Consider the following 17330-nt stretch of genomic DNA (forward strand, 5'->3'; position numbering starts at 1 on the left):
TACTTGCCAACCTTGGATCTATTGTTTTGAAATGATCAGCATGTCTATTACTGCCCAGACTCTCCTAATCTACCACTCATCAGCCACAATTCCAATTTTCCAAAACACATCCTGCCCTATGCAAGCCCCCTCCCCACCATTTGTGATCTTTGTCAGTGCAGGAAATTTAAAATTCTTGTTGCTCTGGTTATGCTCCAACCTAATCTCCTCCTCCCTTCTGTTCTTGACTCTAGTGTTCTGTTTTCTTCCTGCCATCAATGCCATTGGTGGCAAAGTCTTCAGCTGCTGCTTTGGTCACCTACCTTTGCTCAACATCTAATTTCCTTTTGCGTGTTTGCATCACCCACTTTCTGTAATAGACCTTGTAATTCTAAGGTCTGAAATGCACTTGTTAACTGGATATTGAGCAGAATAATAACAAGGTGCCAGAATCTCAAGAGAGCCATCGATGCTTGTTGAGCTGCACTAGAGATCTAAATTTTGGGCCACATGTAGCTACCACACTCCAACCTGAGTCTACACATGTATTTCTTATGGCCGGTATGCATTTTATAGGCCTGGAAGCTCAAAGTCTGCTGTTGCCTCAATATTTGAAAAATCTTGATATGCGGATTTAGGATTATCAACAGGAGATATAGTAAATGAATAGGAAAATAGATTCTGGACTGTAAATGCAGCTATTATTGGTCATGGTGCACTCCTATATTGTCCACAAATGAGAGCTTGCACTTAGATAAAAGCAAAGAACTGTGCTCTTCTCCGCCGATGCTGCCAGAGCTGCTGAGTTTTTCCAGGTATTTCTGTTTTTGTTTGACTGCTGCAACAAGTGCAAGCTCTCAATGTCCATGGGGTGTGGCTATGGTAAGTGATATGACAAATTCTAAGCATCAGGCTAGGGGCAGTATGCTACCCCTCCAGCCTGCTATGCCAGGCCAGCGTATACCTTAACTTGAGAATCATGGCTTCGTTTTTTCTTTACCCCTTTCGGTCTAAGAAAAGATGTTTAGGAGTGGTTGGAGATTCACTTAGAGGCAATGATATCAAAAGATTTAGTATTTTTCCTGGAACTGAATGTCACTTTACTACACAAGAGCAATAGGTGTAAATCAGTGCAACTTCCCTTTGCATAATAATAAAACTAGAATATTCTACATTACTGCATCCAAGTACTTGTGCACAACTTAACCAATTAATGTTTGTATTCTGACTTCAAGCCTCTATTCCATCAGACAGATGGGGGTCTTGGGGGTTTTCCTGACCAGTGGCTATCAGTTCTGTAGGGGAGGCCTGACAGAATCAAGTACCATTCAGGGGTACAAATGGCCACTGCTGGGCCTCCTACTGCCAGGGACCTTAATCACAGGGATGTCCTGCCTGCTCATTGAGAGCAAGGTAGAGGCCAGTAGTTCCAAGTGGCAGCTGGTGACAACACACCCATCAAGGCTCCAGGATCATGGGACCCCAGACCAAAGGTGGAGGTCTTGGGTGGGGTAGCAGTGTGACCAGAGGCAAGGGCAGTGGTGGTGTTCAGTAACCCCATGATGCCATGGTCCAGAGAACCACCAGGGAGGCCACTGGCAAATTTGACAAGTTTGCTGGGTAACCTTTAGGAGGCATGTGAAATCTGTGTGGTCTCTATTTAATCCCTGGGCTAATTTTTAAAAAATTGTGATGAACTCAAGGATAATTAGTGTCAGTTGGCTCATGAGCCTAATGACAATGACATCCCACACCCAGGAACTCAAGCCCCCCCCCCCCCCCCCCCCCCCGCCCCGCCTTAATTGGAAGGTGGCCTTGCTGCTGCAGGGAGACTGGAGACTGGAGTGTCTTCCACATTGAGCCTGGCTGCCATGATTCCTGCTGTGACACTGCATTCATTCAATCTAACCTAATGGGTGGGAGTGCTCTTGATATGTTTGGATTACTCAGACAAGCTAATAAGCCATTTTTAGCTGCTTGGGTGATAGGAGGAAAAAACAGTATATTTGAAAAATGCTCTGGGGGCAATGGTTAGATTCTGAAATGTAACCAACCAATCATTTTTCTGTTGCCAACATCTCTCCTGTGTGTTTGAAATATTAATTGGTGTTTATGACCTTTGCACCACCTGAAACTAAATCCCCCTACCTGCAAACCAATTATTTTGTCCCTTGCCTTTTAAGGCAAAAAAAGATACAATCATGAGCTAGTTTACTTGTAACTGTGTGATGCAGTGCAGGTTGTTGTAAACAGTTGTGGTTCATCGATTAACATGGCTAGTAAATTTTCATTGGAAGGAACTGAAGCCAAGAGAATTTGCATTTATATAGCCATCCCAAAGGACTTCAGCCTTTTGCAGTCACTTGATGAGGTGGAAATGCAGTCACTGACTTATATAGCAGGACCCCACCAACTGCTGTGATAATGAACAAATAACCTGAATTGCTCTGGGTGCTGGGGAGATCCCATCTGCTCTTTTGAAAGTGTCATGGGATTTCTTGCACCTTCTGAATCAGATGGTGGCCTTTGGTTTAATGTCTCATCCAAAAGATGATACTTCCAACAGTGCAGCAGTCCTTTTGGGTGCCAGCACATCCTCCCCTCCTCTTTCTCCACCCCCCCCCCCCCCACCACCCCCCCCAACCCAATAAAGTCTAATGACCAATCTTCAAGTTTTAAGCTTTGATTAATATTGTTCAAATCTGGTATAAAGTCGTCATAGCCAAACTTGATCGTCATCCTCCTGTGGGTTCAGTTCATCGTGGTCATGAGCAGGAGCTTGGGTTTCTCCTAATTTCTCCCTTGAGTAGCTTGATCACTGCTGCCATCTTATAAAAACAAAAAGCTAAAAGCTACTGCGGATGCTGGAAATCCAAAACAAAAACAGAATTACCTGGAAAAACTCAGCAGGTCTGGCAGCATCGGCGGAGAAGAAATCAGTTAACGTTTCGAGCCTTCATGGCCCTTCGGCAGAACTGAAGCATAGTTAGAAGAAGGGAGAAATATAAATTATTGGTTTAAGGTGGGTGGGGGGGGGGGGGGAAGAGAGAGACATTGAGGGTGTGGTGATTGTGGAGATGAGCAGATAATCAAAAGATGTCACAGACAAAAGGGTCAAAGAGGTGTTTTGTCTGAGAAAAGTGCTAATTAAGAATGGAAGACAGGATATTCAAAGTACAGCTCTAGTGGGGGTGGGGTGGAAAGGCTAACAAGGTTTTAGTTTTAGATTTAAAAATAATGGAAATAGGTGGGGAAAGAAGAATCTATATAAATTATTGAAAAAAAAGCAGGGGGGGGGGGGGTGTCTCTCTCCCCCACCCCCCCACCCACCTTAAACCAATAATTTATATTTCTCCCTTCTTCTAACTATGCTTCAGTTCTGCCGAAGGGCCATGAAGGCTCGAAACGTTAACTGATTTCTTCGCTGCCATCTTATGTTGAGATTAAAGTTTGGATGTGCTAATGAGTCAACCCCACATGTAACTTGGTTTGTCAATACTTAGAACACCAGACCCAGCAATAAATGCTGTGCTCTGTTCTAATTCTATTTTTGCTTTTTGTCAACATGGGTGCCAACTATTAGAATTTGTATGGTACTCTAGGCTGGAAACTGCAGGTAGTAACCAGCATGTACTGAACCTGTATCTAAGTACCAACACAGGATGTCCCACTTCCTGTTTGATTTCTACACAGTACAGGGGAATTATTGAGAAGCGCTACAGTGAACCTGGTAACAGATGTACAGACTTGTGGTCCAGCTGTTGTGCCTTATCTGGTGACTGGCCAGTTCTTTTAGACAAGGAAGAGGATCTTGATCAATGACTGCTTTTTGTTTAACACCGGATGGCATTCTCAAGTTGATGTATTGTCATAATGCTAATCCTCAGATTAGCCTGACAATTTAGTATTGATCACTAATTTTAGCAATAACCCATGACCTTTGCAGTGGACATCTATCCCTTATCACAGTGCTCTTGTGGGAACTTGGAAGGAATGTATGCTAAACAAAATCTTTCAACCACTTAAAAGTAGCTGTGACTAAGTTGAATTCAAATATTTGAAACAATAGTCTTATAACATGATCTTGCAGGGGGGCATGTACTGCTTGTAACTAAAGCTGAATAGTGCACATTCCTGTAACAAATGATATTGCCCACCATTAGTTGAATTTCACCTTGCCTGTTTTTAATGTTGATCAACAATGTAAGAAATAAGAGCAGGAGTAAAGCCTCTGAGCCTGCTTAACTATTCAATTCCATCATGGCTGATCTATCTCCCCTCCCCTTTCCTGCTGCTCCCCACAAGTTTCAAATCAATCTGTCCTGAAGATGCTAACAATAGAACATCCACAATCCTCTTAGATAACAACTTCTCTTTCTATGTTTAACCATGCATCTGACTTTACCTGAGGTGGTTGCAATATTTGAATATAAATCATGAAGGGCACTATTGGCCTCAGTCACTTTTTGACAATTTTTTGAGCCATTATGTTTGACAAAAAGCCAATGGATACAGTTACAATCCCAGTTGATACTTCACAAGCCAGATCCAAAGTGAAACCTGGTTTGATAGAAACTGGAGGAAAGTTATTGAACAAATTCACAGGAGTCTGAACTTGTAACACAGAACAAAACTTTTATTAAAACAAGAAAAATTAAACTAACACCCAAAGGTTGGAATGATCTCCATACAAACACATAATTCCAATTCCCACTCTTTTACAGAAACACAAACCAGTGAAGAGTTACACTCAAAGGCTTCCTGCTTTGGACTGACAGTTTCACTTTTTTTCAGTAAATTGCCCAATTATCTCTTTGAGGCACTCAACTGTTTGTTTGCTTTGTAGTTGAGCTCACTAAACTTCATCTTCCATTAGCACCTCTGCTGAACTGATCACTTTACTGAGTCCTACAACTGACTATTCAGTTAACTACTGTCCCAGCAGCCTTGGCTTTTCTTAACAGGTAAAATTCTTGTCCTCTCTGGCACACAGCTCTCTCAACTCCTGTCTTTTCTTTTTGTCATGTTCCTGGACTACTGCCACCAGACAACAGTACTTTGTTTTTCTCCCCACAGTCACTCAATTTTTTAATCCATCTCAACTTCAGGTCATTAAAATTTATGTATATACAAATAAACCCAAAAGACCTGACCTTTTAGTCAGGAGTGGTGAGTTTAACAGGGGGAAAAAGAGATTTAGTGACCTGGGCAACTAGTGCATAATGTAACCTCTCGGACAATATAATGTAAAATAAGAACAAATACTCAGCATGTTTGGCAGCATCTGAAGCATGAAACCTTCAGTTTGAAAAGTCATGCTGCTGCTGCCAGATCTGCTAAGCATTAGATTCAAAATGCTGGAGGCTCATGTGTATTTCTTGCTGCTCTCAGCTCCATGTGGCTGGTAGACTGAGACTGATGCATGTTGCTCAGCACAATACATGACTCCAGTGCAGCAGTGTGGTACTCCAGATGTATATTCTCAACAGTTAGTTCTCTTTCTTCACAAACAATACAACAAAAAGCATAACTGGTCCAATCATTTAACTTTTTCTTGATTACCAATCAACTTTCATAAACTGAACATGAGTCTTTTATAGTTGGTTTTCATCAAATATTCAGTATTGCTTGGGTGGTAGGATGTTATGCCTCCATCTTGTAGAATTGGCATTCATCAGAGTTGGCATACTGCTAGGTGATTGTGTTGCTCCTTGTGCTGCTACAGGAGTCACTAATGTGTTGATGTTACACTGCTTGTTGGTGATGCTGATGTGGTTAATGTTGGTTTTTTCCAGCTTGGATGAGGGTTAAATAAGGATGCTGTTCCTTCACACTTGTTTACTGGTTTTGGTATCAATGATGTATGATGTTGGGAGTATTGGCTTCACTTAAACTTTTGGTGGGTTCCAAGTTTTCCTGATTGGATCCTGTGTGTACAGTTTGATCTTCAATGCTCAGGCAGGATTTAGCATGCTTGTTGAAGTGTTGACCACCTCCTCCTGTGCATCAATAAGTTGTCTTACTTTCTTCAGGTGACCAGATCAATGTTCTCTTCCTCTGTTTAACAGCTCTGCAGTGATTTCATTCCATCTTGGTCTTGAGCTGCAAATGGGAGTAACACTAAGGCAAGGTTTGGGTCATCCTTTGTCTTGGCACATTTGAGGGTTCTTTTAACTGTCTGGATATGTCTTTCCATAAACCTGTGTCCCCTTGGGTAATGTGGTGATGAGCCCATAACTGCAAAAACTATTCACCTTAATTCTCTGGAGATGGATTGGATTCCATTGTCACATCCTTTCAGGAATTCCTTGCTCAGCAAACAGAATTTGTATTGCTGAGATTATTGTAGCTCTCAAATCTCCTTTTTGAATAAACAGAACTTTTGAATAGCAGCCTGCAACTGAGTTTCTTGATTTGGTTTATGCTATGGTCTGGGTGGTACTTCAGTAGTTACCTTTTATACTTCTGACATGCATTGCATATAGTATTCTTTCAATGTTTTTCTTTGTCTCCAGTACAGTTGATCACACTCTGAGCTTGTATTTCTCCATTCTAGTGTGGCCTTCATGCATCGTCTGGAGAAGTTCTGCATCGTTGTGATTCTATATCCAGCCAGCAGCACAGTATCTTCTTGAGTTGTTGGTCTTTAATAGACCAGTAAGTACTGTTATATCACTGCTGTGCTTGCTGTATCTAACAGGCCAGCCCTGGATCACTTGCTGAGAGCATCTAAATCTTCTTTGCTGGTCTCATATCTAATCTGTCTTGATTAGTGGTATTGTGTTCACTAGGTATTGGAATTTTATACCTGGACCTTTTTTTATTTCCTGTTTCTCCTATGGTGACAACCAAGATGGGGCTTCGGCTGGCACAATTTCTCTTCCTGGCTTGCATTTCAGGTTGTAACCTTGAAGCCTTGAGTAAACTCTAGTCTTGCTGGTGCTCTATACAGATTTTCCTTCTGCTAGTGGATGATCAGTCTCTACTATGTACTTTCCCTCAGATATATGGAATTTCTCACCCATATGACTGCCAGCATGCAGAATTTTTGGCATATCTGATCTCAGCTGAGAGCTTTAGATAGGAATGCTCTGTTTTCCCTTGTGTCAGGGCTGCTCCCAGTCTTTAGAGTATCTACTTTCAGAGTGACATGTTTTTGTTGTAGTATGATAGACTTGTCTCCTTGCATACTACTACTTTGAATTTAACTCCTGCTCCTCTTCCTCATGTGACTCTGACCACTGGTGCTCAACTTCTTTCAGTTCTCATAAGTTTGCTGTGTTCCTCAGGAGGTATGTAACCAAGCCAAGGAAATTTCTCCACTTTCTTGTCTATTGGAACTTCCATTTTGGAGTTGGCTGTGACTTTTTCGGAACTCTACTTGATTCCATTAGGTGTGCACACTATTCCAAAAAACTGGCATTCTGTCACCTTCAATGCATTTGTCTGCATTTAGCTTGATCCCAGCTTTCCTGGTATTCTTGATAGCTTCATGTCTCTGATCCAGATCTTTCTTCTATACCATAGATCTGGGTATCATCTATGCGGACTGCACCTTTTACATCCTCTGCCTGATGCTGGAACACATCTTGGCCCCCTTTAAGCCCAAAAGATAGGCACAGGAATTTGTAGACCAAAGGCTGTGTTGCCATCAGTGAAGGTTCCTCGTCAGGCTTCTAAGTTCCATGGCTAGCTTGATGGCAGAAATGGCTGAATACTTCATCCCATGCCAGTGCTGGTATGATCTCTTCCAGAATTGGGTAGTGTAAAGATCTTTGGGATCCAGGCAAATTCTGAGCTGTCCATTATAGCTTCTCTCTCAGATACTTGATCTTCAAAGCATCCAAATACTGGGTGTAACTTGATTTGTACCAGATTGTCCTTCTGATCAGCTTTTCATGGGTGTACTACCTTTGACCCTCAGTCTGATCTTGTGGATTACTGCGGTGAGCTGCAGCTCTAGCAACTGCTCAACCCTAGGATAACAGAAATCATCTGGTGATGCAGAACGTGTCCCTCTTGGGATTTGACAGCTAGGAATAATCCAATCTCTTCCCCCCCCCCCCCCCCCCACCCCCACATTGTTTGTTTGGTTTCAGAGCACCTTTACTTGGATAACCATTTCTTTAAAATTTCCAGCCAAGGTCTTGTTTGTTCCTTCTTGCTCTGGTATCAAGCTTCAGATTTATGGTTGTCGGCTTATTTCTCTCTTTCTGATCTGAATGGTTGGTTGAGAATTTTTGTCAGGGAACTCTCATTCAGCTGCTTCATTCAGTATGGTTCCTATATCTATTGTGTCCTCAAACTAATCCTCATCCAGGCTATGGATGTTTTTGGTTTTTTTAAACTACTGTTGCATTGCTCTGCCTCTAACTTGTTTACCACCTTCCTCCTTTGTTCAGCAGATCTTTTCCCAATGCCTTCAACTTCCATCAAGCTCTGCAGTTTGGTCCATATGTAGGACATCTCATTCCATTTGAACTTGTGGTTGTCTACCTCATCTGTCTGGTGTGCATTCTTTTGTTTCACTGCAACAACTTTTGCTTTTTGCTTAACCGAAAGTTAGCTGTTTGGGTAAAGTCATCAGTCTTCACTTGTCTACCCAGCTTCAATCTACAGTTGTAGCTTATCCTTTCCAATTAAATCTTTCTGTATTTCAGGGTGTGCAGAACCCCAAATGAACTGATTCAGCAGCATTTCATCTGTCATTAATTTCAAATAATTCAATGGGCTCAACTGATTCTTGCCTTGGGCCTTGATTCATATCAGTAGATCCAATTTGACTTTGGCTGGATGTGTGCTGAAATTTTCATCTGGATTTCTGCTGTCATTGTCACCCCAACTCCCAGCTAAACAAATTTAACCCTTTCTCTCCTGTCCAGAAAGATGTCACTGACCTTTCCACTTCACTAGTTGAATGTCAGTCTGCATTTCAACCTCCCAATTCATCATGGGCTGAAGCTATTGCACTTTTTTTTTCTCTCAATTTACTGGGTTTTTTTTTCCCCTCTGGGTCTGGCACTAATTCAGGCTGTTTTTAAAAAAAATCTACTTTGACCATTTAATGTTTGGGTTTTGCACTCTAATCGCACTGCTGCCACCATGTCTCCTGGTTCCCATGAGTCTAAAGTGTGATTACCAGCATTTTAAGTTAGAAGTACTTTGTGTATTTCTTGCTGCTCTGTGGCTGATAGTTGCTCAGCACATGACTCCAGCACTGCAGTACTCCAGATGTACATACTATTTCCTCCTATGATGGCAGCTGTTTTCATTTTTCAATTTACATTAATTATGTTGCCTCGACAACCATACCACCATAATCCACTCTTTGCAAGACTTATCAATTCCCAAGCTCACCAGGACACCTCCTTGTGTATTTTTAAATTATGGTATAGAATGTCAACCTGAGGGTTCCTGCACAGTTTTCATTTTTCCTCCCCATCTAATCATCTTCTGCTTTGCAAGATTTATGACCATGTTTTGTGCAACAAACAGTGATGCTTTGTATTCTGGGCTGTGCCCCTGATTACTTTGAAACCTTCACTTTGTTCAGTGCAGGGAATTGAGTGTTTGTATCAGTACCATATCTGACCCTGGCTTTATAAACTAGGATAAAACCAAGGTCTGATGTATTGGCTACCTGTGTTCCATTTTCTGGGGAAATTACTCTTATCAAGGTTCTTTCAACCAGAAGTGCAGTGGAAACATGCTTTTTTATGCAATTGGAAAAGCAGGAGCAGATCCAGAGTATTTCCTAGCCAAGGGGACTTGCACTTCAGCCATTTCAATTCTGCTTCAAGTGACAAAACTGAAGTATTCCCACTAATTACACAAATGTTAGCATAGGTATTAAAAATGTAATGGCCCAGTGGTGGTCAGCAAAAGTTCTACACTTGAGTAGATGCACACCCCACATACCAGACTGTGCTCTTATGCACTCCATACCTGAGTAACAATAACATGTCCAGAGTTGAACAGCAATGTTTGTTGCATTTTGACTTGCCAGATGTGTTTCTCAAAGTTGTGATCATTCCAAACTTTCCAAAAGTACATTCCAGCTGAAGCAATGATCTACTGAAGGCTGCTAAATAAACTTGCCATGGGCATGCAAACCATAGCAAAGATAATGAAATTGCCCCTCAAATATTCCATGATTAAATACATGATAATGATGCACATTAGTTCCCTGCTAAATGATTTGAAACCTTGCTTGCAGCTGGTAAAACTGTCCATGGAAGTTTTAAGATTAACCTAATAGTTTGTCCCATCTGTGACCTGAGTGCTGATTTAAGATCAATGGCAATCTAGCAAGAGGTTGAGGCTTTTTCTAAAGTATGCCAACAGACTCTCCTATGCACATCAGGCTATAGAATGACTAGCTTTAATCTGAAGGCAGTTTAACCCCATATTTAGTTTACAAGATCAAAAATGAATGCTTCCTTTATGGCAACAGCAACTAAGATTTGAGTTCATGATTTACACTTGGGAATATAGAAGTGGTTTTCTTTGCTTGGGAGCACTGAAGACTTGTGTTCCAGAACTTGCTGCACCCCTACCAAGCTGTTCCAGTACAGCTACAACACTGGCATCTACCTGGCTGTGGGAAATTGTCCAGGCATGTCCTGTCCACAAAAAGCAGGACAAATCCAATCTGGCCAATTACCATCCTATCAGTCTACTCTCGATCGTCAGTAAAGTAATAGGGGTCATCAACAATGCTTACAAGCAGCACTTGCTTAGTAATAACCTGATCACTGCCCAGTTTGTGTTCTGCCAGGGCCACTCAGCTCCTGATCTCATCACAGCCTTGGTGCAAACAAAAGAGCTGAGGTGAGACTGCCCTTGACATCAAGGCAGCTTTTGACAGTGTGGCATCAAGAAGCTCTAGCAAAACTAGTCAATGGAATTGGTGGGGCAGGGGGTGGTGGGAACTCCCTGCTGGTTAGTCATACCTAGCACACAAGAAAATGGCTTGTGGTTGTTGGTCAATCATCTCCGTTCCAGGACATCACTACAGGAGTTCCTCAAAGTAGTGCCCTAGGCCCAGCTGCTTCATTAATGGCCTTCCCTCCATCATAAGGTCAGAAGAGGGGAAATGTTCAGCACCATCTGTGCAACTTGGATACTGAAGTAGCCCATGTCCAAGACTGGACAATATCCAAGCTTGGGCTGACAACTGGCAAGTAACATTCACACCATGTGCCAGACAATGACCATCTCTAACAAGAGAGAATCCAACCATCACCCCTTGATATTCAATGGCATTACCATAACTGAATCCCCCACTATCAACATCCTGGGGGGTTACCATTGACCAGAAACTGAACTGGACTAGCCATGTAAACACTGGGGCTACAAGAACAGGTCAGGCTGGGAATAGTGCAACAAATAACTCACCACCTGACTCCCCCAAAGCCTGTCCACCATCTACAAGGTGCAAGTCATGGTGATGGAATACTCCCCACTTGCCTGGATGATTGCAGCTCCCACCACACAAGCTTTGCACTGTCCAGGACACAGCAGCCTGCTTGATTGGCACCATGTCTACAAACATTCACACCCTCCACTGCATGCACACAGCAGTGTGTACCATCCTCAAGATGCACTGCAGGAATTTGCCAAGGCTCCTTGGACAGCACCTTCCAAACCCACTACCATCTAGAAGGACAAGGGCAGCAGATACATGGGAGCACCACCACCTGGAAGTTCCCCTCAAGTCACTCACCCATCCTGACTTGGAAATATATCACAGGTCCTTCATGGTCACTGGCTTAAAATCCTGGAACCCCCTTCCTAATGGCATTGTGGGTGTACCTACACTGGACTGCAGCAGTTCAAGAAGGCAGCTCACCACCACTGCCTTGAGGGCAACTAGGGATGGACAATAAATGCTGGCCCAGACAGTGAAGCCCATGTACTTTTCCCTCTGAACAGCAATAGGCATGGAATGAGAATTTTTTGCTCTGGTTGTGTACATGATTAGGGCCAATTGGTTAGTTATGCTCTGCTGTACTTGCCATATAAATTGTATGTTTTTATTCCAGAATAAATTATTGCTGAGGTAAGATTCAATTGAAAAATTCTGACATATAATAAGTGATTCCCTAGGAGAATTTTTCTTCCCTCATAATTCAGGAAGTTTAATGTTGCCTCCTGTATTTGTGTCTGTTCTCAATTTCTTTATTTACCATGTTGAAGCGCTTGCTTTTCTGTGAAATTATATATACATCTAGCTTGGCATAAGTTTCTCTTCGTCTGCACACTCTTCAGACATGTAATGGAAAAAGCCCTTTTGGGTTTAGTGTTCAAACTGAAATTTGAAATGCACCATGTTTTTGAATAGCAGGTAATACAATTGTGCTAACTCATCTTCAACAGTGAGAGACAGAGACATAGTTTTAATTCCCCTGGGTTATTGGTTGGTAGTGCTGCTTTTGAGTTTTCTAGGCTGGTGTCTGGAGTGAAAATCATTTGGATTGCAATGAAGAGGAAGAATTCACAGAGTTAATCTGGGGGCTGTTTTTTTTTCTCTTGGCTTGTCTAGAGCAGCCATTTGACTGACTGCCGTATTTTATATTGCCTTCTATAGCATGCCTTGTGTTCTATCAAGTAGAATTTGGCTAATGTTTAGATCTCAGTCCCATGATCCAAGATCCTATGATGAGGACACTGCTGACAGGATTGCTTTATTGAAGCACAACCAGGTTCCTTCAGATTAGTGAATCACTTAAAAGGGCAACAACCGGATAGCAATACATTGAACTCCTGTCCTGGAACTCTAGGCTACTCAGTTCATACTCTGGGATTTCACATGTTCTGAACAGTATTCCCTTTGCCTCTAGAATCGAGGCTGACAATTTGAAATTCAGGTTCTTGACTAGCTTTTATGCTGCTATTTCTGCCCTACCTACCCAAATTTTGGGATCCATAAGTTAAAGTTGTACCATTTCATTGCCCATTGAGTGGTGATATGTAATATACTACATGCATACAAACTCAACATGGGCACTGGTAATACCAGTTATTTTTTTTTCTGTACACTTTGCCTAGTGAGTACCATGTTTTGCTTATCTGTAAAATGAACAGTTGTGCACTTTTTATTTTGAATCGGCCTGTTCTAAGACTGTTCTTTAAATTTGATTAAAATTAAGATTAGCTGGGAAGTATATTGACTCCAATGTGGAAGGCTTAGATTAACATCAGGAATGGCAGGTTGGGCAAGTTTGAGCCCAGCTGGAGCATTGTTTAGCTGATGTGGAATTATTATGCTCTAATACTTGCCACTGTTTTTCCTCAATGTTTCTTGCTGCATGTCATGCTGTAATAGGTGATTACATGGATTTTTCTTTTGGATGGGGGAAAAATCCTAGGTGAGACTGATCCTATATAATATGTGTATTCATGGTAATTGAGTGGAACAAAGCTTCTGCTGGTTCTACTAGAAAAAAGTGGGCTTGACTGACATTACCAGTATATTCAACTTATGTATGCTACACAGGCACTGTTAACAATCCATCACCCTGTTAATGTTTTTTCTTTGCCCCATGCATGTATGACTGGCCAATCTCTCAACAACTACTTTCCTCCATTGTTTTTAATTGATCTCCAAGATGGGGTGGATTCAAAATCTGGTGTTGAAGGTTAATTGTTATCCCATGCACAATTTATGTGGTGGGTGGGATGGGGTTTGCTCAGGGGGGAGGAAAGTACAATTCTTTAAAATTTAACTCTGTTTCCAGGGCAAGAGCGGTTTGGTAACATGACTAGAGTGTACTACCGGGAGGCTGTCGGAGCATTTATAGTCTTTGATGTATCCAGGGCATCAACGTTTGAAGCAGTTTCAAAATGGAAGAATGATCTTGACAGTAAAGTGAGGCTGCAGAATGGCAACCCAGTGCCTGCAATCTTACTTGCAAATAAATGCGACCAGACAAAGGAGGGACTTAGCAATACTTTGCCCAAGATGGATCAATATTGCAAAGAGAACGGCTTTATTGCCTGGTTTGAGACATCCGCAAAGGTAAGAGGGATTTTTTCTGAGTTGTGGGAGTGGGTTAAAACTCAGTCCTTAATCTCTGGGATCGGGTCTCACCAGACAGGCTTGAAAGTCTACAGTTTTAAATTCCCTTGAAATAATTCCAGGCAGACTCTTCAGATATGTACCTAATGATGGCTTGCCTAGTTTTGTACTGACATTGATTTTATTTGGGTACCATGTGGCTGGCTAGTGTAAAAACTAAGTGCAATACTAGGCTTTGGGGGTTGGAGGTAACAGTGGGTTTGTGAGGCACTGTACATGGGCACTGGATGGAGCTTTACTCTAGTACTGAAGCTGTGGAGAGTGGTTTTCATGGAGTGTATTCAAAAGATGACTGAGTAAATTGGCTGAGAAAGCTAATTAACTACTGCAAAGGGGTCTTTTTAAAGCCATCCATTTTGTCTGTTGGCTCAAACAGCTTTTGTTATCCATTTCATGGCTGATCCCAAAGGTGAATGAGCTCTGGAAGAGGTGGAGAGAGGCATGGGTGTGGATTTCAGCTGCAGATGAGGTGGGGCAGGAGGAATAATCTCTCGGTGCAGAACCGTGTGGTCAGAAGCTCATCACAAGGAGAAAAAATGCAACTTTTCCTCATGGAGGAATGCTCTATATTTGATATGAATGCAGGAAGATAACTCCCAAACTTGGGAGCTTATAATCTTGAGCCAAAATATTTAAATGTGACAATGGTACTCCTATTCCTCCCTATCAAAATGTATTGGAATGGATTTCTGTGGTTATCCTAGGTCATCAGTACTCCCCAAAATTGCTGTTTAGTTTGTGAATGTGCATATGCACAGAGCAACTCCAAAATCCAGATGTTACTGTTGGAGTTTTTGTTCTTCCATAAGATGCACTGTAGGGATTCCCACATTCTGCAACCATCATTTGATAAACTTCTATATGACATTTCTAAATTCTTAACTTAATTTCATGGGTTGAGTTTGTCCATACTTATCATAAGCCTTTACTATTATCTGGTTTGCCATATACTGAGGCAAGAATAACAGCCTTTGATATCAAGGCAGTATGTTACTGTGTAATATTGAGGAACCCTAGTAAAAGTTGTAGTCAATAGGAATTTTGTTTGGCAGGGGTGCGGGGGGGTGGAGCAGGGCTGGGTATTGATGAAACACTGCTGGTTGGAGTCATTCCTAGCACAAATGAAAATAGTTGAGCCCAGGACACCCCCGCAGGAGTTCTTCAGACCCTTGGATCTTCAGTTGCTTCATCAATGAGCTACCTCCTGACATCAGTGGTGTTTGCTGATTAGTGTTCAGTTCCAATCCATAACTGCTCAAATACTGAAGCAGTCCATGCCTGCGAGCAGCAAGATCTGGCCAGCATTCTGGCTTGGACTGAGTGGCAAGTAACATTTATTTGTGCTGCAGAAGTGTCAGGTAATGACTTGAGCAAGAGAATGTAACCACCTCTCCTTGACATTCAGTGGCATTTAACATTTGAATTTCCCCCATCAACATTCTAGAGAGTCACCACTGACAAAAACTGGACCTCCAGACATAAATGTCTCTACAAGAGCAGATCAGAGGCTGAAAAATTGATGAGTAACTCCATCTGTCAACCATCTGCAAGGCACAAGTCAGTGTGATGGAACTCTTTCCTTCTCTGGAAGAGTGCTATTCCAACAATGCACAAGCTCATTCAGAACAAAGTGGGCACCCCATCCACCACCTTTTAAACATTCACTTCTCTCCAGTGCACTCTGGCTGCTGTGTATACCATCTGCAAAAAGCACTGGAGCAACTTGCCAAGACTACTTTGACAGCACCTCCCACACATTTTAAACTTGGTGCAGGAAAGAAATTAGGGAACATCTAGGCCACAATATGAAGTGCTTTAGATCATGGAAAATGACATGCATATGGTAACCAGGTTAATAGATTGAAGAAAAGCTGATTTTGAGGGGCTGAGAATAGAGCTAAGAAATAATATTGTTGAACAATACTAGTGCAGAAAAATATTCTGGTAAAAGCAAAGTACAAATTACTTACCTAGTGAGGTCCCATAGATGTATAAAGAAAAGGGAACAATTGTGGGCTGGGAAAGATGTGCATATTAAGTACATAGAGTGCATCAAAGAGAAAATAAAGGATTCGGGAAATCAAAGGCAAATAAACAAACACCTAACAGTAAAGTATTCATCAGGCACATTAAGGCTGTGATGGGGATAGGAATAAGTAGCAGGAGTCAGCAATTCAGCCTGTTGAGCCTGCTCCACCATTCATTTAGTTCCTGGCTGATCATCTACCTTTGCCACTTTTCCTGTGCTATCCCCACATCCCTGGATATCATTTAGTATCCAGACAGTAATCTGTCTTGAACATGCTCAATGAGCTTCCACACACCTCTGGGTAGAGAATTCCAAAGATTCACCACCTCTGAAGAAATTCCTCCATCTTGATCTTAAATGGCCTACCCTTTATTCTGAGACTGTTCCCTGGTTCTAGACTCACCATCCAGCAGAAGCATCCTATCTACATCTACCCTGTGAGAATTTTGAGTTCACCTCTCATTCTTTGAAACTCAAATACTGGCCCAATTTCCTCAAGCTCTTGTGATAAGACAATCTTGCCATCACTGGCTGGGATCAGTCTGGTGACCCTCTTGCAGTCTTCCTATGGCATGTATATCCTTAGGTTGGAGACCAAAACTCTACACACTACTCCAGGTGCAGTCTTGCCATGGCTCTGTACAATTATAGCAAGACATCATTACTCCTGTACTGAAATCTCCTTGTAATGAAGGCCAACACATCATTTGCCTACCTAATTGCTTGCTGCACCTGCATGTTAACTTGTAGTCTCATTACTCATTAAGCACACCAGGATATCAACACTTCCCAACCTCTCCATTTCAGAAGTACTGTCTGTTTTTCTACCAAAGTGGATAACTTCACATTATATTCCAGCTGCCATGCTCTTGCCCACTCACTTAGCCTGTCCAAATCCCCTCAACCTTGCATCCTCTTCATAATTTGAATTCCCTAGTTTTTTTTCACTTGGAAATTGAAAATATTACATTGGTCCCACACCTAAATCCTTTGCATAGATTGTGAATGTGGTCCCAGCACTGATCCTTGCAGTACCCCAATAGTAACAGCCTGTTAGCGAGTGACCCATTTATTCCTACTGTTAACCATTTCTCAATCAACCAGTATTACCATCAATCCCATGTACTCTAATTTGTAGGTTTCAAAATCCTTCTGAAAATCTAAATACACCACACCCACTGGTTCTCTATCTTTTCTACAGCATCCTTGAACTCCAACAGGTTTGTCAAAGAAATCTCCATG

The 17330-nt window shown here is 42.0% G+C and overlaps 1 protein-coding gene across 1 annotated transcript in view; it reads left to right on the forward strand.

Annotated features, from left to right (window-relative positions):
* Positions 1–17330, forward strand: part of LOC144683865 (ras-related protein Rab-38-like) — a 35648-nt gene that overhangs the window by 11223 nt on the left and 7095 nt on the right. The window contains exon 2 of the mRNA XM_078547377.1: positions 13719–13999. Coding sequence (XP_078403503.1) covers positions 13719–13999 — 281 coding nt within the window. The remainder of the gene's footprint in view (positions 1–13718; positions 14000–17330) is intronic.

This window comes from Cetorhinus maximus, chromosome 8 (genome assembly GCF_964194155.1).
Source record: "Cetorhinus maximus chromosome 8, sCetMax3.hap1.1, whole genome shotgun sequence".
Lineage (NCBI taxonomy): Eukaryota > Metazoa > Chordata > Chondrichthyes > Lamniformes > Cetorhinidae > Cetorhinus > Cetorhinus maximus.